General features: G+C 38.0%; 1 protein-coding gene across 1 annotated transcript in view; it reads right to left on the bottom strand.

Annotated features, from left to right (window-relative positions):
* The window catches only part of LOC126456767 (filamin-A), an 885,319-nt gene that overhangs the window by 224,069 nt on the left and 641,122 nt on the right, over nt 1–20,128 (bottom strand). Inside the window, exon 28 of the mRNA XM_050092525.1 lies at nt 18,098–18,319. Within this exon, the coding sequence (XP_049948482.1) occupies nt 18,098–18,319 (222 nt within the window). The remainder of the gene's footprint in view (nt 1–18,097; nt 18,320–20,128) is intronic.

Raw genomic sequence — 20,128 nt, 5'->3', positions numbered from 1 at the left:
CAGGGTGATGGTGCATGGAACTAACCAAGGAATATAACACACCTCCTTGGCTGCTACATCTGCCCTTTCATTCCCCACAATACCCATGTGCCCTGGCACCCTGCATAAGGAACTTCCTTTCTCAGCCTTTGTAGCTGGAGGATGGGCTTCTGGCTACCCAGAACTACTTTATCAGCTGGATACAAATGTTGCAGAGTCTGAAGGGAACTCAGGAAGTCTGAACAGACAAGGAATTTAGCAGGTACAGCACATCTCATCTGCTCCAGTGCCCTCAAGGTCATGGATAGTTCAGCATAAAATACTGTGAACTCTGGAGGCAACTGAATCTTAAGGACATGATCCAGGAAAGCAACAGAGCAATCAATGAAATTCCCCTGTTTAGATCCAACTGTGAATACAGCTACATTGCCGGGATGCTCATCTGAAAAGTCGGAAAATAGCATATTAAGGACAGAAGCTGGAGTTCAATCTTTCCTGTACTACACTAAATCTAAAATTACTCAGGGCCTCTGCAGTAATCAGGGTGGCAGTTGGTTAAAAAACTGGATTTGAGCCCATACATCCCCCACACAGAGGGACTCCAACACACACTTCCCACGGATCCCAAATGGCCTTTTTGCCTGCAGACCGCGGGTAAGCGGCGTTCCATATCTGGATGAGCAATTGTGTGGTTTGCTGAGGAAGTGGGAGTAGGGACGAACTGCCTTGCCTGATGCTCCATTAGAATCTTCCAAGTGATAGTTCCTCAGCCTCTGCACAGAGAATGGGTATGGGGTGATCTTGTAAGCACCTTGGCCAGCCTGATCCCATCATGGCGTACGGCATCCATGATCTTCAGGTATGAAGGCTGTATGAAGGCCTCTTCCTGCACACTGTGCACTGGCTCAGACACTTCAGAATGTTCAGTGCCTTCTGGGACCTTGTTTCAGATCCTCCACGCATGGTAACCACAAAAGCTAGGAGTAAAAAATGAGGCCCAAAAACTGCACAGAGTCATTCAAAGTGAGAATGGTATTCCACATGTGTGATTCAGTTAAATTAAAAATATAACAAGAACAATTAAAATGAACACACAGACTCTTCTCTGTAGAAAACCCCAATCGAGTCTTTGCAGTCCATTTCTCCAGCCTCTTTACTGTAAGTTGCAACTGACAAGTTGTTGCAATACTGGAGGATGAACAGAAAACTGTAAAACCATCCACAAATAAGGAGCATTGTGCGAGACTCCTTGCCGTAGACATGATATTTTTTATCATGGCAAATAGGGTAACACTTAAAAATGCTGCCCTGAGGGATACCATTCTCCTGCTCCAAACTATCTGACAGCACATCAACTTTGTATAAAAAAGAAAACACTTTGATAAGAAAGACCAAATCAAGATTGGGAGATGGCCACAGAAGCTAGGCTGGAAAACAGTGTCTCCAAGTAGTGTCGTACAACTTACTGACATCAAAGCATATATTTATGCAATACTGTTTATTTATGAAAGCCTGCTGAATAGCCACCTCCAGAAAGGTGTGTCGCAGTGGTTCAAAATCTCCTGAAATCACAGTGAGAGCAAGACTTTGGAACTTACTGATCTGTAACATCCAAACCAGACAACAGTTAACTATATGCTCCAAGGTCTTTCCTACATTGTTCATAAAGGCAACAATCTGGTAACTAATGAGACACATTCAGTCCTTTCCCCAATTTGAGAAGAGGAACCAAAATTGCCTCCCTCAATGAGTTGAGACTGCTGTCTATCAGCCACACTGAATGAAAACTTTGTAAGAGAACATTGGCAACCACAGCCTTGTCTGATGTCCAGGGAAGAGGTACAGACTTCAAAGTAACTGCAGCAGCACAAGTGCATTGACAAACGCAGGTACTAGTGCTAATACTTGCAACCTCTGTTTGTGTAGCGGCATCAGTCTTTTGAAATGGCTGTTTGAGAGCAGATGCAAAGGAAGTCTCAAACATCTGGGGCTGCATGGTCTTACAAATCTTCTGGGCCTCACCATACAAACTGCAATTAGTTCTCTTAATCTCCTGTGTCTTCCATTCTTCAAGCAACACACTGCAATTTCTACTCCAGACAGGTCAGCTCCAGAGCGGTTTACAAATTTTGCAGGAGGTGAACAACCGACTATCAAGGGCTGCCTTACTACGTTTGCTACAAGTAGCTTCTCTCTTACAACCTAATGTTGTGTGACCAAAGCGCTGGCTTGTGAAACAGTGCATCGGGTTGTGGGCATAAGGCCGTACGCTGAGGCGATGGAAGCCTGCCTTCACGTGCTCTGGATGTTCTGTGCTGCTGAACGTCAGTATAAACGAGTCTAACCTCACTAGATCACTGTCTGCCCTTTTTATTACGTTTTTCACATCAACAGCAATTGATAAGAATAGTGCAATAACACCTCTTAATTTACTAGGAATTTATCGTTGAATTGCCTTCCTTGGACCACTCAGTTTTCAGTTCTTCTTGGGGAATGTCCACCAGATCCCACCAGATCGTTGCAAGTCACAACACCTTTCTTTAGTTCACGATGTTGCGCAGTTCACTTTCTATTGCATATTCCCCAAGGCAATGGCCTTTTGTATGTTCTTCACTTATTGGCAATTAGACGTTTCTACCACTAGGGTTGCGTTCTGCAAGCACTTGACAGATTTTAAAGTTCCAGCAATGTCTTCAAAATTGTTTTGGATACAGGACGGTGAAACTTTCTTAAAGCTGCCCTACTTCCATTTAACCATAAGAAACATGTTCCGGTCACCAACATGTGTTCTGTTACTAGAGACTGGAAGTCTCTGTGGAGTCCCAAAGTCTGGAGGACTGGCTATATTAGCAAGCTTGTTTGATTGGGTGTCCGCGTCTAACAGTGGCCACCGTTTCCGTTGGAAAGTGGAGGAGGAGTAGTGAATTTAGAGCTCCATCTCGGTCCCACATAAAGCTATGGAAATGAAAGCCCACTTAAAACAGCACCCCACATGCTCAGGTAAGCCTTATAAAACTAAGATTCGTGAGTTTCCCCAGAAGTTTCCTGCTAACAACTGTGCCACTTCATCGGCTGCATCGGCACGCAGCACATCTCAAGGAGTGTTGAGGTTTTTACCACCCTTGCAATCTGTGTGGCCAGCCCAGAGCTTACAGTGACCGAGGACTGGCAGCACTTACCAGTCCACAGTTCAGGAACTCTAGGTCACAAGCCCGTAATCAGCAAATGAATTCTGAGCCCCTGAAAGCTAAATTCATATCAGCCATATTCTTCAGACCTTTGAAGTAGATATGTCCAAGGCTCTTGTGCCAGGTCACTGTGGAATTCAAAGAATCAGCATTTGCCTTTATTAGGTCTGGATGTTTCAAAAACATTTGATAATACTGACTCTACAACTTAATTCCTGCTTCAACTAGACCTAAATTGTGAACTTTCATTCTCTTGTTGACAAAAATAACTTTCAATTCTTATTTTGTGACTACTCGCACCAAAAAAAAAAAAATACATATATATATATATATATATATATATATATATATATATATATATATATATATTTTCAGCTTAGGGATGTATAAAGTGCTATTCAAAGTATGAGCTTACCATTTTCCCTCGATTAATAACAAGACTTTAATAACTCCAATGCCTTCTGCTATAACAGTTTAGTTGTCCCCCATTCAGACACTGGAGTTGTTAGTTCGAATTGGGTTACAAGTGTTAAAACAATCTCTGCCTGGTGTCATGTTCTGACACAGTACTATCAACTAACCAAATATTCCACACCTTGGAGCAGATACATTCACCTGTACTGCACCCAATGCCCAGTGCTGAGAATTGTGAGTCCTTGTGTTCAGTTCTGGTATACTATTATTATTATTATTATTATTATTATTATTATTATTATTATTATTATTTCTTTCCTTTTTCAGACGTTATCTCTGGTTAAAAATGGAAAGTGATGCGGATCTTGATCAAGTGCGACTTCCTTTTAACTGTACGGTATATGTTACATTGCATTTAGGAACTTTCGGGTAATTGAACAAGTATCAATAATTACAGATTTCTGTAGTTGTACACATAAGTTTGGATGTAGCTGTATTGCATTGATGTACTGGTGGATATTGTGTGGTATGGCTCCTGTAGTTGATAGTATAATCGGTATAATGTCAACTTTATCCTGATGCCACATGTCCTTTACTTCCTCAGCCAGTTGGATGTATTTTTCAATTTTTTCTCCTGTTTTCTTCTGTATATTTGTTGTGTTGGGTAAGGATATTTCGATTAGTTGTATTAATTTCTTCTTTTTGATTTGTGAGTATGATGACAGGTTTATTATGTGGTGTTGTTTTTCTGTTATAATGGTTCTGTCCCAGTATAATTTGTATTCATCATTCTCCAGTACATTTTGTGGTGCATACTTGTATGTGGGAATGTGTTATTTCATTAGTTTATGTTGTATGGCAAGTTGTTGATGTATTATTTTTGCTACATTGTCATGTCTTCTGGTGTATTATGTATTTGCTAGTATTTTACATCCACTTGTGATGTGATCTACTGTTTCTATTTGTTGTTCGCAAAGTCTGCATTTATCTGTTGTGGTATTGGGATTTTTAATAATATGCTTGCTGTAATATCTGGTGTTTATTGTTTGATCCTGTATTGCAATCATGAATCCTTCCGTCTCACTGTACATATTGGCTTTTCTTAGCCACGTGTTGGATGTGTCTTGATCGATGTGTCTTGATACGGGTGCTTGCCATGTGGTGTTTTCTTTTTCCAATTTACTTTCTTTGTATCTGTTGATGTAATGTGATCAAAAGGGCTGTGGAAGTGGTTATGAAATTGCAATGGTGTATCCAATGTATTTATATGAGTGATTGCTTTGTTTGTTTTGTTAGTTTCTGCTCGTTCTATAAAGAATTTTCTTAAATTGTCTACCTGTCCATAATGTAGGTTTTTTATGTCGATAAATCCCCTTCCTCCTTCCTTTCTGCTTAATGTGAATCTTTCTGTTGCTTAATGTATGTGATGTATTCTATATTTGTGGCATTGTGATCATGCAAGTGTATTGAATGCTTCTACTTCTGTGTTACTCCATTTCACTACTCCAAATGAGTAGGTCAATATTGGTATAGCATAGGTATTTATAGCTTTTGTCTTGTTTCTTGCTGTCAATTCTGTTTTCAGTATTTTTGTTAGTCTTTGTCTATATTTTTCTTTTAGTTCTTGTTTAATATTTGTATTATCTATTCCTATTTTTTGCCTGTATCCTAGATGTTTATAGGCATCTGTTTTTTCCATTGCTTCTGTGCAGTCACTGTGGTTATCCTATAAGTAATCTTCTTGTTTAGTGTGTTTTCCCTTGACTATGTTACTTTTCTAACATTTGTCTGTTCCAAAAGCCATATTTATATCATTGCTGAATACTTCTGTTATCTTTAGTAATTGGTTGAGTTGTTGATTTGTTGCTGCCAGTAGTTTTAGATCATCCATGTATAGCAAATGTGTGATTTTGTGTTGGTATGTTCTAGTAATATTATATCCATAATTTGTATTATTTAGCATGTTGGATACTGGGTTCAGAGCAAGGCAGAACCAGAAAGGACTTAATGAGTCTCCTTGGTATATTCCACGCTTAATCTGTATTGGCTGTGGTGTGATATTATTTGAATTTGTTTGGATATTAAGTGTTGTTTTCCAATTTTTCATTACTATGTTTAGGAACTGTATCAATTTAGGATCTACTTTGTATATTTCCAATATCCGTAGTAACCATGAGTGGGGTACACTATCAAAAGCTTTTTGGTAATCAATGTATGCGTAGTGTAGCGACCTTTGTTTAGTTTTAGTTTGATATGCCACCTCAGCATCTATAATCAGTTGCTCTTTACATCCTCGTGCTCCTTTGCTGCAGCCTTTTTGTTCTTCATTTATAATTTTGTTCTGTGTTGTATGTGTCATTAATTTCTGTGTAATGACTGAAGTTAATATTTTGTATATTGTTGGTAGGCATGTTATAGGGCGATATTTTGCTGGGTTTGCTGTGTCTGCTTGATTTCAGGTTTCAGATAAGTTATTCCTTGTGTAAGTGTATCAGGGACTGTGTATGGGTCTGCAATGTAGCTGTTAAATAATTTAGTTAGATGTGAATGTGTTGAGGTGAACTTCTTTAGCCAGAAATTTGCTATTTTATCTTTTCCAGGGGCTTTCCAATTGTGCGTAGAATTAATTGTTCGGGTGGCTTCATGTTGCAAAATTATCACTTCAGGCATTTGTGGTATCATCTTGTATGTGTCTGTTTCTGCTTGTATCCACCGTGCATGCCTGTTATGCTGTACCGGGTTTGACCATATGTTGCTCCAGAAGTGTTCCATGTCTGTTATGTTTGGTGAATTGTCTATTTTAATGTGTGTGTTATCTATTGTCTGGTAAAATTTCTTTTGGTTTGTGTTGAATGTTTGGTTTTGTTTCCTTCTATTTTAACTTTTTTTGTATCTTCTAAGTCATTTGGCCAATGCTTGTAATTTCTGCTTCTTTTCATCTAATTGCTCTATCGCTTCTTGTTGTGAGATTTCACCTAACCTTTTTTGTTTTTTGTCTGATATTTCATTTCTTATAAATTGTGTTACCTGTCCGATGTCTTTTCTCAGTTTTTCTATTCTGATCTGTAGCCTGTGTTGCCATGCTGGTTTTGTGGGTTTCTTCTGTGTGTTGGTTGGTTCTGATCTCTGCCTAGTGTGTATATTTAGTATAGTGAGTGCTCCTATATAAACCAGTAGTTGTAACTCTTCCATTGTTGTATTTTCATTTATTTTGTTGTGTATTATTGTGTTGATAGTTGTTGTTGTTGTTGTTGTTGTTTCGACTTGTGAGTTATTTGGGGGTCTATGCAAGAATGGTCTCATGTCTGTATTCTATATGTGTCAGCTGAAATTTTTCTTCTATATCTAACATGTGTCACTTCGTGTTCTATTTGTGCTTGTTCTGGTGGCTGTCTTAAGATTTTGTTTTCCTCTGATTGTTTAATTGATGTGTGCTGCTCTTTGTTTGTTTGCTCTGGGATGTTTGAGTCCATTACTGTATTTTCTTCTTCTTCTTCTGATTGCACATTATTTTGTTCCATTATTTGATGTACTTGTTGTTAGATGTTTTCTAATTCTGACTGGGGTATCCTGTTATTTTTGATTATTACACGGATCTGATCAAGCTAGTCGTTGTTCTGTTAAAAATTTTAATTCTGGGTATCTGGTAGTAAATGTTGTGTATACTTGTGATCTATATCCAGTTGTGTTGGTTCCTAAGTTTGTTGCTTGGTAATAACACAACATGAGGTGTCGGTTAACTTCATCTGACCATCTCATCCTCTGTCTTTGTTTGCCTTCTGGAGTGGTTGCAGGGAGCATATCCTGCAAAACACATCTATTTGGTTTTAAATCATTTTCAGTGTGGCTAGCAGTGTCGTTACCATTGTGGACGGGCATAGGGTTCAAGCGTCGTCCCCGACCATGAGAGCGCTTGTCCGAGGCTTCATTAGTTCTGTCCTGAACCAACTAATCACACTAAAAGGTGGGTTAGCCCTATTAGCGGTTTGTTCTTATTATTATTACTCAGATCTAACATGTCTTATATGAAATAAATCTTTTATCATTTTATAAGTTATTCTTGTTTTGTTAACATTAACTGTTGCAAAAGCTGTCATCACATCACCCTTCTCATCACATTATAAACAGTTTTGTTCCTCTTTCAATATCCTCAACGACAAATTATTGAACATTTGGCGATCTGTGTCCCACGCCGAATACATTAGTTTTTCTAGCAGACTTTGCAAAATTTTAGGCCTTTTATTAACTTCTGAAACAGGTTTCCAACATCACCTAAGCCTTATACTCAACTCAATTGATGTGTTATGCAACTGTATCTGTTAGCGACATTCTATAATCAGAACTTCTGAATCTACACCAAAGTTCTGAATACTGTAACTTTTCAGTTTATCCATATTTATGTAAGTCTGAAGATAAATGAGACAGACTTACATTACTTCATCCAGAAGAGTAATGAAAGGTTTTGACAACACAGGAGTGAAATATAATGGTTCCAGAATTTTAACATCAAAACTTGAGCATCACAGCTAATTTGAATAAAACTCCGATTAAACACAGTGAGCCACAAAATATAGACATACATGATAGCCTGGGCTCGTAACCTGATGCCTGAAATTTTGTTTAGCAGAGAATATCAGAGTGAAATGAGCTCTAGGCTAAATAACACCATTGATCTATTAGAAATCAAACATGGCATAGTAATGATGACATGTTTTTTTAAATCTCTCAGGATGAACATATGTAAGTGGCTGCTATTGTGCTCAGATTATGGGCAAATATTAAAAAACAAGGTTGTAAACAACAGTAACAATCAATACAACCAGCTCATTTTTTACAATACAATACTTTTCCGGTTACACTTATATATTCCAGATTTACCACTGTTTTGTTTTCTGGTAAAGAATTTTTTCTGTGTAGTCAGGCTTAGATGGTGGGGTCATGTTACACGCATGGGAGAAGCAAGGTTACCCAAGAGACTCATGGGTTCAGCAGTAGAGGGTAGGAGGAGTCGGGGTAGACCAAGGAGAAGATACCTGGATTCGGTTAAGAATGATTTTGAAGTAATAGGCTTAACATCAGAAGAGGCACCAATGTTAGCACTTAATAGGGGATCATGGAGGAATTTTATAAGGGGGACTATGCTCCAGACTGAACACTGAAAGGCATAATCAGTCTTAAATGATGATGATGATGATTATTATTATGATCGAGTTTCACAAGCCTAAAAACTGAAAATCAAGTTCAGGCAATGGGTATCTGGGGGAACATAGCAATCCTAAATTGCAGTCTTAGGCAATGTTCTCAAGAAGATGGGTGGTCACTGCAACCCTACAACTCTTCCCAGGAGTCAAGCCCGTGTCTATTGTGCAGATGATTGTGATGCTTGGTTCTGCAGTGTACCATTGTGTTGTGTTTATGTAATCAACTGAAATGGAATGAGAGGACGAGAGTGAATGAGAGCAGCAAAACAGTTTGTTACCACATGTAATGGGGGCAAACTGATGGGAAACAGATTCTGACTGTGACAAAGGCACAAACTCTGGTGAATTATTTCTCCTTTCTCTCTTGCCTCCAAAGACCAAATACGGGAAACAAAAATTTTGTTTCAGTGCCACGATTTGACAAGCATACCTGTGTGTTTAAAGTTTTAGCACTTTTATTCATTTCCAATCATTAGTAATCTCAGTCATGATGCCAGATCACATTATTACATAAGAGCCAACAGCAAGAATACTGTGGGTTGACTGGGCCCATACTGTCATATAGATCAAATAATTTAACAACTCTTCACTGACTTTTCTATTTGAACTTTCAATTCATATATGTGGACAACCCCCCCCCCCCCCCCCCCCCCGCCCCACCCTCCAGCTCTCAAGGAAAGGAAAAAATATACTGTAGGCAGGTGTTTTAGGTGTTTAGGTGTTATTCTTTCAAGAAAATCAGTTAAAAATTAGTATTAAACAGGTTTTTGGCAGGGCCTGAACTTTATATGCTACTTTATGCTACTTATAAGTCTCCATTCACTTTCCAAAATATTAGTGATGCATCATTCACCAACATCTAGCCCTGCCCCCCCCCCTTTCACCCCCAACAATAGACTATCACATGGGCACCCTTGAGTGACAGTGCTGTTAAAGGAGTAGTGATATGGATGGCAATGAGTTAGGAATCTTTTGGCTATTCAGCTGCCTTTAAAGGCACAACTTATAATCCCATCGCCATCCACATCAACCACAACAGCAGCAACACAGTAAAACAGTGAATCACAATAGTACTCATTGAAGTCGACTACACCAGGCAGCTACCAGTAATCTCCCCAGCATAGCATAAATAGAAAGGTTTGTTATGCACGGTAGTAAAAGCTTACGTTTAAAAACTGCATTACTTTTAAATATAAATTTGATGATAAACTGGATGAGTACATAAATATAAGTACTATTGAATTCTTACATTTGAGGCCAGTTATTACCACTGTCATCTTCTGTATGAAAACTTATTTGCTGCAGTTCTCCATGCTGGGCAAGGCTCATTATCTTTGCTACAGTATAACAACCTTCATGCACTTGAACCTGCTCGGTCTAGCCAATCTTTGATCTCCCTGTACAATTCTCTCACACTTACCTGCATTACAAATTCGCAATTCCTTGATGCCTCAGAGTGTGTCCCATCACCTTCTTCGAGTCAAATTCTGCTATAAACCACTTCTCTCCAGAATTCGATTCAGTACCTCCTCAGTAGCTATCCAATCTATCCAACTAATTTTCTAGCACTCTTCTACACCACCACATTTACAAATCTTTTATTCACATCTAGTTTGTTTATCTTCCACAACTCACTTCCCCACAAGCCTACACTCCACCCAAATACTTTCAGAAAATACTTTCTAATACTGTAATTTATGTTAAATGCAAAAATATGTCTTTTTTACAAAAGCATTTCTAATTATTGCCAACCTCCATGGTATATCCTTTCAAATCTGGCCATTGCCAGTTTTCTGCACCCCAAATAACAAAACTCATCCACAACTTTTATTCTGTCATTTCCTAATGTAATTCCCACAGCATTGCCTTATTTAATGTAATTAAATTTCATTACCAGCCATGGCTGATACAATTAGGTCATCAACAAAACTCAAAGTTCTTGAAGGTAAATTCACATTTGACATTTTTCACAGGTTTGTTTAACTGCTAGCTCGTTGAAGTGAATGAATAACAATGTGATATGCCACATCCCTGTTTTATTGGCTCCTCAACCATTGCCTCACTTTTGTCTCCAACTCGTGTAACTGCAGTCTGGTTTCTGTACAAGTTTTACCCCTTGGGTCACTGCCCCACTACCTTCAGAAATTCAAAGAGTGTAGCCTAGTCAACATAGTCAAAAGCTTTCTCTATAGCTACAAATGCTATGTAGGTTTGCCTTATAAGGTATAGGGTTAGCACTGCTTTACATGGTGCCACTTTTCTCAGGAACCCAATTCAATTTCCTCTAAATCATAGACTATCAGTGTTTTCATTCTACTGAAAATAACTGATATGATTATTTTGCAAGCAGGACTTATTAACCTGACAGTTCAGTAATATCCACACCTGCCAGCACATACCATCTTTGGAGAAGGAATTAATACATTCTTCTTGAAGTCTGACATTATTTATGCCTGTATCTTATTTTGCACATCAGGTAGAATAGTATCGCATGGTTAACTCTCTGAAGTAGCTAACTAATTCTCATGGAATACCAACCAATCCAGGAGCTTTGTTTTGACTAAGATCTTTCGGTCCTCCTGCAAATTCATCTCACAGTATCATTATTTCCCATCTCATCTACATTTGCATCCTCTTCCCTTTGTAGAATATTGCCTTTAATTTCATTTCCTTGTACAGGCCTTCTATATATTCCTTCAGCCTTTCAGCATCCCCTTCTTTGCTTAATACTGGCTTGCTATCTGAGTGCTTAGTATCCACACAGTTCTCTTCTCTTGCAAAAGTTTATCCCATTTTTCTATAGCTGGTATCTATCTCTTTCCCATAACCATGCATGCTTCTACAGCCTTGCATTTCTCTTCTGATCATTCTTGCATTGCCATTTCACACTTCCTGTCCATCTCGTTTTTTAGACATCCATGTTCTTTTTGTCTGCTTCATTTTCTCAACTACTATATTTTCTTCTTACATCAGCTGGATTCAGTACCTCATTATTATCCAAAGATTTCTACTGCACCTTGTCTTTTTGTCTATTTGTTCTTTTGCTGCCTTCATTATTTCATCTCTCAAGTCCACCCATGCATCTTCTACTTTATTTTTTCGTCTGTTACAATCATTTGTTTCTTAATAATTCACTTGAAATTCTCAAAAACCTCTAGTTCTTACAACTTATCCAGTTTCCACCTCCTTCATTTTCTGCCTTTACACAGTTACTTCAGTTTTAATCTGCAGTTCATAACGGACATGCCCCTGGAAATATTTTGCAATTTAAAATCTGGTTTTGAAATCTACAAACTGATTAAAAAATTTCTCTTCTTCAGAAATGCTTTTCTTGCCATTGCTAGCCTCTCTACTTTTGCTGTCGTCAGTTATTTTGCTGCCCAAATAGCAAAACTCATCTACTACTTTTAGTGTCTTGTTTCCTAATCTAAATCCCTCAGCACGGCTTGTTATAATTTGTCTAACTACCCTTGTTTTACTTATGTATATGATGTCATATCCTCACATACCACTACCGTATTTACTCGAATATAAGCCGCACTTTTTTTCAGGTTTTTGTAACCCAAAAATCCGCCTGCGGCTTAGAATCAAGTGCAAAGCACGCAGAAGTTCTGAAAAATGTTGGTAGGTGCTTCCACAACTAACTTCTGCCGTCGAATACATGTAGTGCTACACAGGCATGCTTTGTAGGCACAAAGGTAAATACTGGCGCCAAAACCTCTGCGTCAGTAAATAAATTTTAAAAAAAGGTGGAAGACGAGCTTTTTTCTCCGCCCTGAGTTTTGACCACTGCATTTTCATACATTATCCAATGAAATAAATACAAATTCCGTATTGTTCATCTTCGAATGTAGCAGCATTTCAATGTACTATGAAAATCCGACTGGCGAGACTGTTAGGGATGTTTGTCAATATGGCTAACTCTAGGTTCTGAATTTTTTCCTACCTGTGAGAAGAGATGGTTGCTAATAGGAACTTTTATGAATTGTGAATCATATGCAGTATTCTCTTCACCATAAGAATAATACAAATATAAACATTTTGCCATGTATTGTTTTGTGTTTGTTGCTATCTCATTTAAATCCCGTCTGCCTAATAAACTACGAAACTAGAGTGAGATAACAGCAAATGCGGAAGAATATACATATCATGTCATGTTTATATTCATATTATTCTTATGCCTAATAGAGAAACAGTCAGAAATGAAGCACGGCAATTGACTAGATTTTTAAATCTAAGCTGACTCTAATTTCTGTGAAGAATGTAATGTACTAAAGAGGAGCCTGCAAAGATTTTCAAATGGAGAAAAATTTTCGCTAAACTCTGGTTCAGAACATCTTCTATCATACGCAGTCTTATTTGGTTCTTGTTGATCATTATCAAAGAAAGCACCAGTGTAAGTAACAGCAAATAGCAAGCAGTCTCTTGCCATTGTTCCGCTAATGAGACGATTCCTCTTTTTTTTTTTAATTGTAAGCAGCAGTAGCGCGTACAAAAGCAAGCCGTGCCGCGGACAGTGACAGACCGTAAACACTCATTATCATCATTTGAGAAACAATGCACAACACAGTACAGTGATGCATTTTCAGCTTAGTGTGACGTAAACACCTATAACAAAGAGAACGACACTTATCAGATCAAAGGGAAATAAGCAAACAATTCAAACCAGACTAAGCACGTGAAAAAGGAAGGGTACCCGTATAAATGCGGACAGAGCGTCTGACGCATAGCAATGGCTACCTGGTAAAGCTTAACTGCTAAGCTTATGACTTGAACCAAACTACTGTAGCTGTATCGTCATTCATTCGACCTAAATTGTGTCTCATATCACAATGGACCAACTTTGTTTCGATTTGGAGGTGCGGCCTAAAACTTTTCTGTCCCCTCAAATTTCGAGTCTCAAATTTCAGGGAAAATTATTTTTCCTCGATTTTGAGTCTCATTTTTCAGGTGCGGCTTAGATTCGAGTGCGGCTTAGATTCAAGTAAATACAGTAATCGTCCCACCAAACTCAAGAGGCAGCCTCAAAGGAGCACCCCAATATCGCCCCAGACTACAGCAATTGAACTGTGTCCCTCATCAGGACTTCAACTATGTAGTAACCTGCATGGATATGAGGGACACCTTGCCACAGTCCATCCCACCCGTTATATAGTATAGTGGTATTCCTCTGCCACATAACCTACAAAACATCCTGCTCCATTTTTATACCACTCTCAAACCATTGCCACAGGGGTCATACCCCTGAGGAAGACACAGACACAAGATGTACCCATTCACACACCCAGCACATCCTAATCAAGTCTTATCATAGGCTTATCCTATCCCATCATCAGAAGGAAGGCCACCTGCGAAAGTATCCGAGTCATACACCAGCTCTGCGGCAATTTCTACACAGCATTTTATATGGGCATGACTACCAACAACTGTCAACCAGATTGAATGGCCACTGCCAAACCGAGGATGACAACAGAATCTAATAACCCATGGCAGAACATGCCATGGAGCAGAACATGCTTAAATTGAGTGTCTACTTCAAAATCCGAGTCATTTAGACTCCCCCCACCCAGCACCAGCTTTTCTGAACTACACACACGGAGTTATTCTTGCAATATGTCCTGCACTCCCACAATCCTCCTTATCCTAATCTCTCCATAACCTACAGCACCCACAACCTCTACCACAACATCACGCGCTGCACAACTTGTCGGTTCTGGTGCCTGCGTGTCACATTTCTCTCTCTCTCTCTCTCTCTCTCTCTCTCTCTCTCTCTCTCTCTCTCTCTCTGTGTGTGTGTGTGTGTGTGTGTGTGTGTGTGTGTGTGTGTGTGTGTGTGTGTGTGTGTGTGTGTGTCGTTTTTTCCTAGATCATTACGGGATTTAGTCTGACATCTAACAAGTTTTCATTCTTTTCTGTGTGTACCTATTGATGATAACACTTCTATAATTCGATGTGAGTAGTCCTTTATACAAGATCTGTTCACAAAATTTTGGAACATTCGTAATTTTGCACTAATGGCGTACTGGAGCTGTAATTGTTACCGCTGCACATGCCTGTGTTTAATGTGTAACTGCCAGAAGTTTCATTATTGTATGTCTGTTATTGTTCAGTGCTGTATTGAGTAGAATGTTGTGGCGCACAGTTTGCGAATTTCAAGATGGCAAGAGTCTGGCAGTCTGCATCAAATTTTGCGTTAAAGTTGAGAAAATCTTTACAGACACGTACCAAATGTTGCCACCAAGTTCATCCCGAGGCACACTAGTCGAGACGAGAAAGACCTTCGCCACGCAATCTGTGAAGAGCTTTTGGATTGTACAAATGAGAACGAGACATTCCTTAAGAGAATCGTAACTGGTGACGACACATGATGTTGGGACCGAGGTTCAATCTTCACAATAGTTTGGGAAAGGTTCTCTGGGACAAAAAAAGAGTTCGTCAGGTCAGGTCAAATGTCAAAGCCATGCTGATAGTATTCTTCAATTTAGTTCATCATGAATCTGTATCACAGGGACAAACTGTTAATCGATGCTACTATTGAGACAAGTTGCAATGCTTTACATCAGTTGGATTTAATACCTCATTGCTATCCAATGATTTCTACTGGACCTTGTCTTTTTGTTATTTGTTTCTTTGCTGCCTTCACCATTTCATTTCTCAAGTCTATCCATGCAACTTCTACTGTATTCTTTCACCTGTTTCAGTCATTTTATGATTAATACTTCATTTGAAATTCTTAAAAATCTATTGTTCTTTCAACTTATCCAGTCCCCATTTTTTTCATTTCCAACCTTTGTTCAGTTAGGTTAGGTTATTGCAGTTTAAAATCTGGTATTGAAATCTACAAACTGATTATGTAATCTGAAGTAATCCAGTGTCTCCAGGAGACAATTCATGGCTCTTGCGTCATGATAATGCACCCATGCATCCAGCCCTGTTGACGCAGAACTATTGCACACAAAAATGAAATCACTGTGCTGCCTCAACCTCCATATTCTCCAGATCTGGGCCCTGCGGACATTTTGTTATTTCCAACATTGAAAACCCCGTTGAATGGAAGAAGATTTGCAATGACAGATTAAATAAAAGAAAATTTACAGACAGCAATTTGCACAATCCAACAAGAGGCATACCAAGACTTCTTCCGGAAGTGGAATGGTGTTGGGAATGGTGTATCAATTGTGGTGGAGAATTATTATGAAGGAAACCACACACAATAAATAAAAGGTAAGCATATAAAAACTTTGCAGATGAAGTTCCAGAATTTTTTGAACAGACCCCATATGCATATACTCATTCAGACCCATATTTATGCATGGGTCAAAGCCCAGTGCAACAAATTTTTAGCAAAAGGATGTACACAAAAGAAAAACAGCAGTGGTGGTTGCATGAATTCTTATTGGCGAGAGGAGAACCACAGGTAGAAGGACGGAGATGTGTGCATCTTGCAACTGGTAACACTGCCTCCAATATGTTTTTGTGTGGTGGTTAGGCGAGGAAGTGTCAGATGTACCACTGATGTAGTGAGGTATCATCTTGGTGCTTTCATTTTGTTTATGTGTATTTTCCCATATTTTAAAAAAATGTAGCCAATTTCTGATACACAGTAAATGTCAATCCTGAGAAGTTGAAACCTAAAAATAATTTTTAATATAGTTGACATAATCATCTTGACAGATTCAGCAACTGTTTAGTTAATTGAGATAATTCTCATCTGTTATTCCATCTCAGTTGCATGTTTTCAATTAGATTACATGTTTCCATCACTGTGGATCATCTTCAGACGTAAATCTATAATGCTGTAGAACTGTTGCTGAATGTTTACTCACATTATATAAAGGAGTCTTTTGGAACAGGAAGTGTCCATCTCAAAACCTTCCTTATGAGTTCTAGATATGAGAATAGTCCTGTGCCTGTCTTAAATAAAACGCTAAGAGAGAAATATCTCTCTGATATTTATCCAAACATTAGAATCACTCTTTAAATTTATTTGAGCATATTACCAATGAACTGTTCTGCTGCAATCCTTTTCATATATTTTAAGGGTTAAGAACTACTTGCGTGCTTCTCAGACACAGGAGTATATGAATCACCTGACTGTGAAACTGGACGTTGAAAATGTGATAAAAGTGTTTGCTGATAACAAGGCAAGAAAAAAGCCACTGAATTGCTGACATTCTTTGTTTTTTGTTTCCACTGAGTTATCCTTTGTGTATATGTGTGTGGGTGGTTAATAATAGTACATGTCTGGCATCTCCATCCTGAACTTTGGTAGAATATGTTTGGTGTCTCCAGCTGGAATTTTGGACATGCTGCACCCAATCTTTCTACTTTGAACTCAGAATTAGTTAACCTAATTCTGAACAATATTTTCTTTTTCAAAGATTTCTTCTTTAAATAATAGATATCTGTTCAAATAAACTGTTCACAATTTTGCTGCTAAATGTTCTCCGGAACTGACCAAAAATTATTGGACCCATGGGAGTAAAATTGCCTACATATGGAGCTAAATTCCTATTAATGACGTGTTTCATAAAACTTTACTACTCACTGTAGAATTTCCCCATTACTGATGTCAACAGTACGGATAGTTCACTAGGAACACCGTCATTAAACATTTGTAATGTATGATACTTCCAAACCATGTAATAGTCAATCTATGTTATGTAGTCCAAACACAAACATAGTGTTATTCATCAGAGTTGGTTAGTTAACATGTAAAGGTAAACTGTTGTCAATTTAAAAATTCTTTCAAAACACTCTTAGATTATGCGAAGTGCTGACCTGTAACAAACATCTAAACTGGTGAATAAAAGCTGATCATAAATGTCACTAAACAACAACAAATATGCAGAGGTTGCAAATTAACTTCCGCAGTGCACTGTATGTTATTCAAATTCAACAATCAGAGGACTACACTCAAAGAAGAAAACTCCAAGAGACTTCAAACACATAATTACGCCTCAATAACACTTCAGGCCATATCCAGGTACACTGTGCAGAATTTTCAAGACATTTCCACTGGAAAACATTACAACATATTGAAAACCTTAAATGATATAGAAATTACTATTTTATGGCTTATTTTAGAGCTCGTGTCAAGCCTAAGGCTTCCTCCATAATAGTGAGAGTCCTATTCTAACACTTGTTTGTACAGCTCAAAGGTCAATAACCCCATTCTATCAGATTCAAAAGTACGTACCTTAACTCTTATTAAATTGAGACAAAACTTTTATTGTATTTATACTTGAGTTATACGGCTCTCATGATTTGGAAATAACAAAGACTATTGTACAATGTACTTCTCTCTGTACTTACCAAGGAAAGTGATAGGCTTGGAGACTACACCCTTGGGCACAGCCTTCACCTTGATGGCCTTCACATCATACACCTTGCAGCTGAATGGTGAGCCAGCAACAGCCACTTTGCGGTATGCTACCGCAATGCGGTGCTCACCCGTCAACCGCGGCGTGAACTCAACGTGGAAAGTCTGCGATCCAGTGTCTTTAACTTGGGCAGGTACTGACTGTCCGTTTGGTCCTGCAGTGTCAATTGTTCATATCAGAGTCACTTGTTGAGACAGGGTGGTCAAGGTCTAGGTTGTGTTCTTCTCACTTTTTGAGAAAACAGGAGCAGGTAAGATGAAGAGCATGCATTGTAAGTAGGACAACAACTAAATTCAGCTATACACTGTCAGGTGGGCAGGAGGTATCCATTTAAACAACTAAAACACACAACAATAAGATTTCTCATCATGTGAAGGTAAGTTTGTAACTGGTTATTGACTTAACAAGCTGTCAATGGTTTTGTGAAATAACCAGTAAGTGTCACAAATCATGATAAAGCATTTACTGCATTATTTAAAGACATTCAATCCTGCAGTTAGTTCAAGCACCATTATCATATGATTTTCTCAGTCCCTCAATCAACACACATAAGCAAATAAGTATCCTGTTTTTATGATGAACAAGTTAATCTTTTTAACCTATATTTAGTAAAAGTAATGAATGATGCTGAAAGTTGTCTGTTGATTGAGACATTGAAATTAATGTTAAAAAATATACTTTTTAAGCAACACCACCTTACAGCATAATGACTGTTCTCACAACAAAAGCATAAAAATTACTTTATAGTTCTAGACAAACCCATACGAAAACCACAACTGCAAACCATTTGGCAGACACTACAGTTTCTGAAGCATTCTTGGCAAGGACTAATATTCTGACTCCTCACACAAATCCTCTACATGAATGCTGCAATAAAAAGGCATCAGTTTTGCCAGGATTTATAAATAAATAATTGAAATAAAAATATCATTCATGAAAGTGTAATTTATTTCATTCCGCAGTGGCTTACTAAAAGTGCTATCTGTGATATCTGACAAGGCTTTTGAGAGTACAGCAATCACGCTAGCAACGTTCCACAAAACAAGTGGCAACAAAAAAATAGCATTGTTTAAAGAAAATGAAAGCACTTGACTAATTCTCACAAGTATGTCCATAATATGAATTAAAACATGCAATAGAAAAAAAGGGACTCCAGGAAGACCGTCACCACTACGTTTACTGCCTTAACAAACATTCATATGCACTCATTTCCCAGAACCTTTACCACTTCTTTTATTAAACTACATGGGTGTGGGAATAGAAGGATAAACGAGGGAATACGAGCTGTATGTCGAAAGTCTGATATGTCCAGTAATGTGTCTTCATATTCTAAAATAATAATAATAATAATAATAACAACAATGGCAGAGGATGTCTGGCCATTACTGAAGCTGTGAGTACATTAACAAAAAAAATGTTATGAAATTATAAATCAGCCAGCATCATTTTATTAGTCAGTGTGGATGCAACTGTACTGTTTCTGTACAACTGGATAAGTTTTGTTTGTAGCTTGAAGTGTTACTGCATTTATGTCTAAAAAAGCTAATTTTCAGTAATTTTATGAATATTTTTGTAGTATTTACAAAGTAATAAGATTTTTAGTCAAGAGTAACTTTCTAACTGATATGTACAGTCGAATTTGTCTAGTAACGTCTGAGTCGGTAAGGGGATGAACCTGCAATTAAAAGAAAAAAAAAAGAAAGAAAAGTGTTTCCCTGAAGTTCATCCACAACACAAAGTGCAACTGATTGTTTATCTATGAAAGCAAATTGCCAATTACAAGACAAGTGTTACCCATTTCACTGACTGAATATTTATACAAAATGTAGTACTTTTATGTTAAGATCAAAAATTACTACTGGCAGTTTCTGACCTAAGAGTGAATGACAACATTCATCTTCCATCAGGTAAACACTCTTTGCACCATAAATACTCAAATAGAACTTAAGTACATGCTTTAGTC

Source organism: Schistocerca serialis, chromosome 2 (genome assembly GCF_023864345.2).
Source record: "Schistocerca serialis cubense isolate TAMUIC-IGC-003099 chromosome 2, iqSchSeri2.2, whole genome shotgun sequence".
Classification (NCBI taxonomy): Eukaryota; Metazoa; Arthropoda; class Insecta; order Orthoptera; family Acrididae; genus Schistocerca; species Schistocerca serialis.
The sequence above is the reverse complement of the archived record's forward strand: the minus strand, read 5'-3'. Positions and strand labels throughout refer to the sequence as shown.